Source organism: Lycorma delicatula, chromosome 4, assembly GCF_047948215.1.
Source record: "Lycorma delicatula isolate Av1 chromosome 4, ASM4794821v1, whole genome shotgun sequence".
Lineage (NCBI taxonomy): Eukaryota > Metazoa > Arthropoda > Insecta > Hemiptera > Fulgoridae > Lycorma > Lycorma delicatula.
The window spans coordinates 10653915-10666603 of NC_134458.1; the positions used below are offsets into that span (position 1 = coordinate 10653915).

The 12689-nt window shown below is 36.0% G+C and overlaps 1 protein-coding gene across 3 annotated transcripts in view; it reads left to right on the forward strand.

Annotated features, from left to right (window-relative positions):
• Arc42 (Activator-recruited cofactor subunit 42) overlaps positions 1-12689 on the forward strand; it is a 39788-nt gene that overhangs the window by 10805 nt on the left and 16294 nt on the right. For all 3 annotated transcript variants that reach the window (XM_075362287.1, XM_075362288.1, XM_075362286.1), the window contains 4 exons: positions 1018-1127; positions 5244-5395; positions 9006-9197; positions 12212-12355. In XM_075362287.1, coding sequence (XP_075218402.1) covers positions 1018-1127; positions 5244-5395; positions 9006-9197; positions 12212-12355 — 598 coding nt within the window. The remainder of the gene's footprint in view (positions 1-1017; positions 1128-5243; positions 5396-9005; positions 9198-12211; positions 12356-12689) is intronic.

A 12689-nucleotide genomic window follows, 5' to 3' on the forward strand; every position in this document is an offset into this window, starting at 1 on the left:
AACGAGCCTTCAGTAAGAAATATAATTTGTTTACTTCAAAAATTAATTTAAATATCAGGAAAAGATTTTTGAAAGTGTATGTTTGGAGTGTCGCTTTATATGGAAGTGAAACTTGGACAGAGTATCTGAGAAGAAAAGATTAGAAGCTTTTGAAATGTGGTGCTATAGGAGAATATTAAAAATCAGATGGGTGGATAAAGTGACAAATGAAGAGGTATTGCGGCAAATAGATGAAGAAAGAAGCATTTGGAAAAATATAGTATAGTAAAAAAAAATAGCATATAGAAAAATAAAAGAAGAGACAGACTTATAGGCCAAATACTAAGGCATCCTGGAATAGTCGCTTTGATATTGGAAGGACAGGTAGAAGGAAAAAATTGTGTAGGCAGGCCACGTTTGGAATATGTAAAACAAATTGTTAGGGATGTAGGATGTAGAGGGTATACTGAAATGAAACGACTAGCACTAGATAAGGAATCATGGAGAGCTGCATCAAACCAGTCAAATGACTGAAGAAAAAAAAAAAAAAAGATTAATTTTCAAGACTGAAAATTCAGCTGCATCTAGTATTAATGTAGATGACATGGAACCTTCTAAAAAAAGGAGTAACCCATGTTATCCGACTTAGGAATTTAAACTGTTTTTGAGTTTTTTTTTTATCATTTCTGATACTTTATCTGATACTTTTTCAGTTGTGGCTGTTATTAAAAACGTTATATGTCGTAGTTGAAAGCAAGAGAGTCAAATTGGACCCAAATTTTTTTTACAAATGTTTTGATCTTTTTCGCAATTGTACTCTGACTATTGCACAATTAAGTCATTAATATTTTAAAACCCTATGGTATATATTTGAAATAAAAATTTGTCAAGAGCAGAGCCAGGAAAGTTATGCAAAAGTTTTGTCAGTATTTTTTTGTATCTCTTACAGGGGAGGAGGTCAATTGATTTTTACATTTGTTATAGTTATCTTTTGTTCTTCTGTTTTGTAAAATTTTAAGTATTTTGTATTCATTTTAGATTAAAATGATGGGTGATCTCGGTGTAATGGCTGTAGAAGTACCTGAAGATCTTGGTGGAACTGGTCTAGACTATCTTGCATATGCTATTGCTACTGAAGAGATATCTAGGTAAAAGGTTAAAATTTCCTATATTATTGTAGTTGGTTCTTAAGGATACGTATAAAGGATCATTTTTCAAAAATGTTTTTAACAATTTGCAATCTGATTTTGATATGTAACAATAATGATCATTGTTGTCTTTGTAATAGCAGTATTTGAATATATCTTTTTGTGAAGTGAAACCTACCACTCTAAAGATCATGAGGATCAAAATATTGTTGGCAGTCTTTTTTGTTTGTGTTATGTTCACTTTGAATTAGTTTCATTTTAAGAATTGCACCCTCTTCTGCTTTACAATCTGGTAAAGTTATGACGTCTGCTGTATTGCAGAGAATGATAAACTGTTTTCTTCCATGACAGTAAGTATGTCACAGCTAGGCATGGCAGGTACATAGTAGCTACTGCAACAGTTTACATTATCTGTAGTGATTTGCTAGACTTTGATCTGGCTTGATAATCAGTAGGAAAGATTTCTCTAAGCATCGTAAGATTTATTTTTTACTCCTCTTTGTGTAACCTGTGGTTGTAGGTCTAATAATGTTTAAATTGAATTAGTGCTATGGAATTTGAATTTTTTTATCCTGAGAGTAAGCTTATAGAAATTGATGTAGTCTGCCTGTCTGTGGAGCTATATGAACCTTTATATTGAAAATATTGGTAATCTGTTGTGATAATTATATCACCACAACAAAATACGAGGGTTATTTATTTTTCAAGGTCCGATCGGTCATGAACTTAAAACCACAGTGAAAATAAAAAAATTTTTATTTGTTACAAGTACTTACATAGTTACGCTATTTCTCTACATAGTCGCCACTCCGATTTAGACATTTGTCTTAGCGTGGTACCAACTTTCCAATACCCTCGTCATAGAACCAAGCCGCCTGTGTTTTCAGCCATGTTTCTATGCTGGTCTGCAGCTCGATTGTCTGTGCCAAAATGTTGTCCACCTAGCCGGAATTTCATGTGAGCAAAGAGGTGAAAATCGGATGGAGCCAAGTCCAGGGTGTATGGTGGGTGATCAAATACTTCCCAACGAAAACGCTGCAGGAGCTTCCTTGTTATAGCTGCAGTGTATGGCCGAGCATTGTCATGGAGAAAGACAATGCCTGATGACAACATTCCTCTCCGCTTATTCTGAATTGCCCTTCGTAGACGTTGAAGAGTCACACAGTGTGAGGCTGCAGTGATAGTCGTGCCACGTTCCATGAATTCCACCAAGAGAACTCCATTCCGGTCCCAGAACACAGTAGCCATACACTTTCTGTTGGAGAAGGTTCGCTTGAACTTCTTTGATTTATTGGTAGAATGAGAATGCATCCACTGTTTGGATTGGTCTTTTGTTTCTTCAGTTTCAAAATGGACCCATGTCTTGTCCCCTGTGACATTTTTGTTCAAAAAATCATCTCCTTCATTGTGGTAGCGCTGGAGAAACGTTAGGGAGGCGTCCATTCTCATTGTTTCGTGATGGTCGAACAGCATCTTGGGAAGCCATCTCGCACACAGTTTGCGGTACTGAAGTCTCTCACTCACAATGATGTAGGCAGCTGACCTTGAAATTTCAGGAAACAGATCACTCGGTACAGAAATTGTGAACCGACGATTTTCTCGAATTGCCTCATCCACTCGCTCAACGAGATCATTGGTTAACGCTTCCTTCCCTGACCGCCTGCATCATAAACATCTGTACGTCCTGCTTTAAAGTTCCTGCACCATTATCGCACTTTGCTGTCACTCATTGAAGTTTCACCGTATACATTACTTATTCGTCGATGAATTTCAGCTGTATTACACCCCACAGCCTGAAGAAATCAAATTACCACACGCACTTCACACTTGGCGAGAAATGCTATTGTTGTAGACATGTTTACATGCTAGCTGCATGTTCAGAACTAAAAAATGAAGTGACGCGGCCTGATTGAAGGCCATACTAGAGATGCTGCGCAACACATATGCGCAAAAGTTCATCCGATTTTTGCGCAGGTTTTTATTTCGCGACCGATGATCGGACCTTGAAAAAAAAATAATCCTCGTATATTTATTGTATAAATACAGAGTGGGCAGGAATTAACTCCCTATTGAAAATTGTTTATAACATTTTTAATACTTAACTAATTTTTGTGAAACAAAAAAATTTTGTTCCTTACATTGGTAGAATTGTTATGCATTGCTAAAATTCCACATAAGCTCCACCATTATCTACTACTAGTTTTCATAAACGAATGGGGATGTTTGTGACAGACTTCTGCAGATAATCCAGCAGTACGTTTTCAAGAACTTGGTGAATTTGCTCCTCCAATTCATCAAGAGTTTTCAGTTTTGTGCGATAAGCTTCGTCTTTCCCCCACCCCCTGAGGAAGAAGTCGCAGGGTGTTAGGTCAGGACACCTTGCTGGCCATTCAAGGGAGGGGCCACTATGTCCCAAACAGTGTCCTGGAAAATGGGTGTCAAGCCACGCATGGACAGAACTTACAAAATGAGGCAGGGCCTCATCTTGCATAAAAATTAGGTCATTGCATTTGTCCCATGTGGATACAATACTGTGAACATAATTTTCAAACATATCAAGGTACTGTTCTGCATTCATTGTGTCCTGAATGAGATATGGACCAACAACTTTTGTGGATGTCATGCCACACCACACTGTGACCTTCGGGTGATGTTGCCTTTTTCAAAAACCACCCTCGGATCCTCTGTCGCCCAATAATAACAATTGTCTTGTTAAAAAACCCCCCCAACATAAAACATGGCTTCATCTGACCATAAGATATTACCAAAAATATCAGACCAGTCTTCATACCAAGCAAGCATCATCTCTCCATATTCCAACCAATGATCACAGTCTTCCGGTGATAATTCCTGGCAGTAATGTGGTTTCCATGATCGAAAATTCAACTCTTTCTTTAGAACAGTTTGGATTGTGTGTCGGCTTAAACCACTTTCACGAGATGCCTGCGTTTGTGATTTCTGAGAACTTTGAGTGAATATTTCATGAACCACTTGCACATTTTCCTCTGTCTTGGATGTTGAGGGGCGACCAGATTTCTTAATGTTCAGGTTCTGGTACAGAACCTGTGTCCATTAGCTTCAAGTGGCAATTCCTTATGGTTTTTGTATCTACCGAGGCATGAGGTTCTTTTATACTTCGCCACCATCTCTGTACTTGTACCATGGACCGCCATACTTCATGGGGCAGGATGCCAGCTGAGCCCGCTCATGCAAGGTTAGATGTTGCACCATCTCTGCCACTGATACCTGCAATGACATAAATGAAATTTCATGTATTAAATTTTACCACTGTAAGGAACAAAATGCTTTTTGTTTCATAAAAATTGGTCTAGTATTAAAAAAGTTATAAACAATTTTCAATAGGGAGTTAATTCCCGCCCATCTGCTATATTTATTGTATAAATATATTATTGTATAAATCACATTTATACAATAAGTAAATTGTAATTTATTTATTGTAACTAAGGCATTATACATTATGTCTTGTATTACTATATTGTAATATAAAGCATAATAATTACTACTAAAAATTATTAATTATTAATAAGAATCATTATTGATTATTATGATAATGTTTGCATATTCAGTACATTATATTACATTTATAATTTACTGTATATTCATTTACAGTGTAACTCTAAAGTTATATTGTAAATAAAATTACCAGAATATGCAAGGTAGAAGAAATAGTACTGTTCTTAAATCTGGTAATTGATGTTACCAGTTTTATATTTATTGCATAATTTGACATTTTGTCATATGATATATTGTTTTGATGTGATGATGAATGTATACTTAGTGTAGATATTTTTATATTAAGTGGTGTCTGAGAGGTTCTTGTCATCAGAAAATTTGAATGATTCTTCTAATTTCTTCTCTCTTCAGTCAGGTGTAGTCACCTGAGTAGATAGTGGTAATGAATCTAGTTTATAAAGTATGATCTGTTCATAGAGTAGACTAGTGCTTCTATCTGAAAAATTGCAGGATACATATCTAAGCTGTTGAAGACTTTTAGGTACCACTTTACTAATTCCTGACCCTAACTTAGAATTATAATTATTAATTTCATATTTTTGTTATATGAATGCTGATTGTTTATAAATAAATTTGTTTTAGAGGGTGTGCTTCAGCAGGTGTTATTATGAGTGTAAATAATTCCCTGTATCTTGGACCGGTTTTAAAATTTGGCACACAGAAACAGAAGGAAGAATTCATTACCCCTTTTACTGCTGGTGAAAAAATTGGTTGTTTTGCTCTTAGTGAACCAGGTAATCATTTATTTTTGTTGTGTTTTATAGATTTAAAAATGCCTTAATGGCATCTTATTCGTATGTAATGTATGAAGTATGAATGTTTCCTCTGGGAATCATGAGATTGCATTTGATGAGAAAGTTGCATCTCTAATAAATTGATAACTGTATCTTTTATAGTGCTTCTACACCAGATAGGTATCTATGAAAAAGGTAGACCAAGGAATGGCTTCTGAATAGAGGCAGCATTCCTTTCAGGTTTTTTTTTGAAGCGTAATGTTTTATACTACCTGAATAACAAAAATTTTAAAATTTGCATTTACTTCCTCTCTCTGCCACAGTAATAATTTCCAATGATTTAAAATGCATCCAGTTCCAATTGCCGTGAGCACCAGGTTGAAATCATCATTGCAAATCAGCTGATCTTAAAGTTGAGAGTTCTAAGATTCAAATCCTAGTAAAGGCAGTTACTTTTATACCGATTTGAATACTAGATCATGGATACCGGTGTTCTTTGATGGTTAGGTTTCACTTAACACACATCTCAGGAACAGTTTACCTGAGACTGTACAAGACTACTCTTCATTTACTGTGAATGTGAAGAATTTATGGAGACACTGAATCTCAGTGCAGTACACGAAGTTACTGCGGCAGAGGACAGCGGCACATGTCAGGTCGATTGCTTGGAAACAGCATGTGCTGCTCTTCTCCCTTGCAGGTATTCTTGGAAGAATCATTCCGCAGTATATTGATGGTCAGAAGACATTGCTCGGAAATGCAGGGAGTGCCTTAAGGCTAGGAGGCTCATGCAGTATATGCATCTCTACTTACTAGGACAGTTATACATGGCCCGATATAGGAGGTGCAGGAGCGAGCTTAGTAAGCTCGCTCCTTATTAGACTCTAAAAGGGCATCTTGGAAGCAATTCAGCTCAGAAATTTATACAGACCCATGGGGGAATTCATTTAAAATTGTCATTAAAAGGGCACTAAGAGCTAGAGTCTCCTTATCATTGGACACCAGAGAGGTTCAGAACATAATTGAGGGACTGTTCCCTCATGAGGATGGGGTTGTTGCAGAAGTTGAGGACGGTGTGAATTCCCCTCCATTTTTCACCAGAGAGAAGAATACAGCAGCAATGAAACAGATGCCTCTGGGTAAGGCGCCAGGACCAGACCTTTTGCTAAATTTGGCAGTTAAGGTGGCTGTTGGGGCGGACCCTGATGCCTTTTTGAAGGTATACAATAATTGTTTAGATGAGGGGTGTTCCCTCAGAGGTGGAGATGGCAGGTGCCTGGAACAAAGACCAGAGGTCTTGGTTCCAGAGAACCAAGCCCAAGCCAGAGAGGGACCCGGTGCTTCTGTTCTCTTATAGACCACTGACGATGATCAACACTATGCCAAAGATACTCGAGTGCATGCTGCTGCAGAGGCTGACCAGAGTTATTGAGGATGCAGGGGGACTTTCAGATAAACAATTCACTTTTTGCAGAGGAAAATCTGCTTTGGACGCAGTATCGGAAGTTGTTGGTATGGCAAGGAGAATCATTGAAGGGAGGAAGATCTGCATGCTCATGGTGCTTGATGTTCGCAATGCATTTAACTGTGTGACCCATGACGTCATTAGGACTGCGCTGGAGAGTATGAGAGTCCCTCTATATCTGAGAAGGATAATTCTCTCCTATCTCAGTGAGCACAATTGATCTGCAAAGTGAACGACAGAGCGGTCGAACAGTGCATAGATAGAGGAGTTACATAGGGTTGATCCTTGGGCTGGCCCTTTGGAATATAGTGTATGATGGCATCAAATTTTTCACCCCTCTATTGCTGGGCGTCACTCTTGTAGGTTACACAGACAACTTGGCCCTCGTGGTGGAGTTGAGTATCTTGAGAGAGTCCATCGTTCAGATACAAGGCTCATACACAACAATCAAAATCTGGATGGCCGAAGTCAGGTTAACTATGGCTCCAGATAAGACAGAGATTGTTGTGATTACAACAACCAAGTGAAGGCCCACATTGAAGATTGTGCTTGAGGGCAAAAGGATAGTTTGAGAGTTTCAAGGACTGCGATAAAATACCTTGGAATATGGGTGGATGCCAGGATGTGTTTCAGCACCCATGTCTTGGAGGCCTGCTCGAAGGCTGAAAAGGTCATGCATCTGGTTTCCAGATTACTGCTGAACTTGAGGGGGGGGGGGGCTGAGGCAGTAGAGGAGGAGGCTGCTGTCTGGAATGATATACTCCACATTACTTTACAGTGTCAATATATGGGGAGGGGTCATTAGATACGGCATGTACAGGGGTGCTTTTGAATCAGTACACAGAAGGAGCTGCCTCCATATTACAGCTGCATGTCCTATGGTTTCTAGAGAGGCAATTGAAGTGTTGGCGGGAATATTATCGGTCTCACCCGCAGAAAGAAGATTAAAGAACAACGGGCGTCAACACCTGTGGAAAAAATGAGAGTGGCTAGCTCCATCATGGAAGAAATGAGGAGAGAATGGCAGATGCGGTGGGACACTAGTGATAGAGGCCAATGGACACACCGCATAATTGGGGCCCTGAGAAGTTGGTGCGAGAGGGCCCATGGCTCACTGGATTACTGTCTCACACAATTTCTAGTGGGCCATGGGGGGTTCAGAGAATACCTTTTTAGGTTTAAGCTAGATTACTCTGCCAGTTGTCTGGTTTGTGTAAAAAAAAAAAGAGACAGCATATCACGTCTTCTTTCGCTGCCCCCGATTTGTGGATGCGAGGAGGGAAATATTGGACACCATATATAAAAGGGAAATGTTCCTCCCAGATGAACTGTAGCAGATCATGTTGGAAAGTGCGGAAAACTGGATGGCTGTAGCAAGGTTTGCTAGGAAGATCATGGAGTAGCTGTACTTCTGGGAGGAGTCTTGCAGGGGTAGAAGAAGGGGTTGTCAGAGGGTTTAGGGGTGGACAGCCACATGGCTGAGAGCATTGGGGGTTCCCCATATGTGTGGGGATTGCATGGGTGCAATGAGGTCATGGGCACTTCTGTTGGTGACCCGGATCTGTTGGTGACCCGTGAGGTAAGTATACTATAGTGTTTGATTGTCTGTGAGATGTTTGTTTACGTGATACGTGATTGGATGTGGCTGGCTTTGATGTGATGTCTGGAGTGTGCGGTGTGAGGTATGTTTTCTGAGCGATGATTAGATATTATGGAGGGTGTGGTGAGATTTAGTCTGATGTTTGGTATCTTGTGGGTGTGAGGTCCGTGTCTGTTGACTGTGGTGTCTGAATGTGTGTGAGAGTGTAGGTTCCCCCCTTCCTGAAGTAATGCACATCAGCTGTACCAGGATGGGTGAGTAACTAGGGTGGAGGTTTGGTCGGTAGTGTGCAGGAACACATACGCATTTAATAACATCTTGTGGAACCTGTTAGTGAGCCCAACACTGCCCAGGCTCCCATAAATGGGGTTCCTCCACCTCTTTAAAAAAAAAAACCTGCTGCAGTATCCTGATGCAGTATAAAAAAAAAAAACCTGCTGCAGTATAAGTGATTATTTATTATTCTTTTTATGCAGCTAGAATTGTTAATAATGATTAGTTATTTTATAGTTAAGTTTTCTGATTATAAATCTAATGTTTTTCAGGAAATGGAAGTGATGCTGGTGCAGCTAGCACTACAGCAACATTGGATAAAAATGGTAATTATGTTTTAAATGGAACAAAATCATGGATTACAAATGGTTATGAAGCAGAAGCAACTGTTGTATTTGCAACGACTGACAAAAAAATGAAACATAAAGGAATTAGTGCCTTTGTTCTTCAAAAACCTATTGAAGGTAAAGAATTACTTGTACATTATTGTATTAGTTTTAAGGATTCTTATAATTGATCCTACTTGAGATGTACTACCCTTTTGAGAAATGCTATCAGATTATGTAACAGTTCCTGAACTATCATGTAGTACTTTATCTGAATAATTTTTAAAAATTTTGTTTGTGGAACGCTATTGTGTCAGTGTGACCAGAAACATGTTTCACTGTTATGTGATATACTCTACTGGCTTTAGAATGAATTATTTCTGTTTGTGTTTGTTAAATATAATTTAAAAATACAATTAAATTATTGTTTAATGTTATTATTAATAATAATTTAATTGTTTTTTAATATGGAAAAAAAATTTGTTAGTAACATCATAACCAAACATCAATAATGATTTTTGCAAACAACTCTTATAGACTTGTTGCAAATATTTTACAGTCTTTCTTATGTGTATTATTTAGAAATGTATTATTTCAAATAGCAAAAATGAAATTTTATTAAATGCTGAGTCAATTGATGAATATGAGTTTTCATTGTTATGAAAATTTATTGGAGAGACAAAAATAATGAAGTTACGTTTTGTCTAAGTTCCAAAATAGACTTAAATTATATTTAGATTTTCCATTATAGAACTTGTAACTGAAAAAGAGATGTCTACTGAAATGTAGCAAATGTACTTGTGTATGAAACTAACTTGTGTGTACGTTCCATTTTATAGTAATGTACTACCAAGTGCTAAGTTACTATGTTATTAGTTTTATTTTTTTTAATTTTATAGCTACCTTGCTGTTAGAAGATATCCCATCTCTTTACACATTTTTTATTGATTTTAGTTGCATGTAGACCTAAATTCTTTTTTGCTCCATGATTAACTTTTAATTCAGCACTCCTTACAATGCTGATAATTTGTGCCATTCACGACCAATATTTTCATGCATAATTGAAAATACAAAATTGGCTACATCGTTATGATATTATAGAGGCATTAATTATTATAGTTAACAAAAAATGTCATATTCTTAAATAAAACTATAATTTTAATAATGAATTTACTTATGCATTACTTAAATTCTTTTTTAATAAAAAGTCATCAATTAACAGAGAAATTATCCTCATAAGACCGTAAAATTTCTGCATAAGAATATTCTACATAATATTAATGTATATTTATGCACAAGGTTAGCAAGATTGTGTTTTGTGTGTGTGTTTTGTATGTATGATTACATTTCTTTCTAAACATGATATATTTTTACTCCATTAGTATATACAGTACAAAACTAATTTTCAGTATTTATAAAAAAAATCCCGTAGGGGTTGGTCATATCAAAAATTGTTCAGATGAATGTTTTAGGTAATGTTCAGAGGACTAACAACCACTTTAAACCAATTCGATACTGTGTCTATTAAGGGAGGTATGATTTTTTTTCTGTCTTTGAAATCCCATTTTTTCCACCCCCTGGGCTAATGGATGTGATATCAAAAAACTTTACTTAGATAGGTTTTAGGTCCTTATCCAAAGAATAGTAGAAACTTTAAATGAATTCAATATTTTACTTAAGAAAGTTATAGCGATATTTTGTTTTTTTGAAAAGGCCTCCCCATTTTCACCCCCATATTCTGATTTTGCCCATTAATGAACTTGACTGAGATTTTGGGTTGTTATATTTAATGTGTCAATTTGAAAGTGCTTGGTATGTAAAAATTATATATAAACTTTTGAAATGAAGGTGGTTTTGGGGTTTGGAGAATGTGAAACACAAAAATATGTCAAAATTTTCTGGAAATTGAATCACGATACCTATTACAATAGGTAGCTTTCTTATGAATCTACCTATAAGCTTATTTTAATGGTATAAATTACCTAAATGTAAATTTTTGGAGTTTTACTGTACATATTTCTCATCATGTTTGTTGCTGTTTTTTATCTTTCCTTATAATTTTCACTCACTATTTGTCCTTCAGATAAATATTGAATAAAGGGAACATTAAAAATTGATTTAATCCATATGCTTTTTACTTTCCCGTCTAGATAGCAGTCTCTAGAAGGGAAAGTATCGTAATCCGTCCAATTTGGGCATGTGTGGTTTTCTTGACATTTTGACACCTAAGGAACCCAAAAAACCACATGGAAATTTTTTGAATGTTAGGATGTTAATGTTCGTATTTACATTTGTATGCTTAGTGTTGGTCTTTAAATCACCTTATATCTCCAGAACTATTAGACTGATTTTGACCAAACTTGGTCAGATTACTTCTATATATGGGAAATTGACACCATTAAATTTTCAACTTAAAAGGTCAAGGGGTTGAGGCTGTAGAGCAAGGTCACCTCAGTATCTTGAGATTTCACCTAATATATATATATATATATATAATAATTATATATATATATATATATATATATATATATATATATATATATATATATATAATTAAGGTCATATTTTTCTTAGGCACATTTGTTAACAATTAAAAAATTACAATATTTAAAAAAATAGTTTTTTGCAAAATTGCACTCCCAGCCCAAAAAATGCTCTAAACTACTGCAATGTTGTGATGTCACAGGTGAGCGGTAGAATTCAACAAATGAATAGTATTTAAAGTGTAAAAAAGTATCTCGGTCTGCCTGGGTCTCAAACTCAAATTTGATCGCCTGGTTGACTCAGTACCTCATGTGTTAAGCTTCGCGGCTACACCAGTCTGCTGACCATACAAGTGAAATTTGTTCTATGTAACTTGTGAAATTACATTAGTTTAGCTAGTGCCAACTGTTGCTGTTAATACCGCCACACTGTGTGAATTAAATACGGTTTTTGTGCATGCTTTAGTTAGTCATTGAGTTAAATAAATGAAAAAATATTATATTTAAATAAAATTATAAATATTCTTAATTAAGTTGTGTGTATAAGCCATGCATCATAAACAATCCACAGTCCTACAATGTGTTGTCAATTTTTTTATGTATTGCTTATATTTACTATGATTTAAAACTATATTTTTAAATCTTCTACATTTATTTTTTTACTTTTAGGCTTATCACTGGGAAAAAAGGAAGATAAACTTGGCATAAGGGGTTCATCAACTTGCAGTCTGATATTTGAAGATTGTGAAATACCAGAGAAGAACATGCTGGGAGATCCAGGTCTAGGATTTAAAATTGCAATGATGACATTAGGTAATTAACAGTTTCTGTTTTTGTGTATGCGTATGTGTATGTGTGTGTGTGTGTGTGCGCACACGCGTGCTTTATAATTCATATCACATTACTTTCATGTTTGTTTATTTCAAAAAATTTAGTAGATTATTTTTTGCTGTCAAGAATCAGAATACATATTGAAATTCTCATCTGGCAAGATTATTTATTTCTGTGCACCTTATAATTAATAATGTAGAGCAACTATAAAATAGTACACCTGCTGTAGCATATATAATTGCTGATAAATATGTTATATGTATATATTTGCTGTATTCTTATTTAAGATGATCATCGATAAAAAACCTCCAATTTT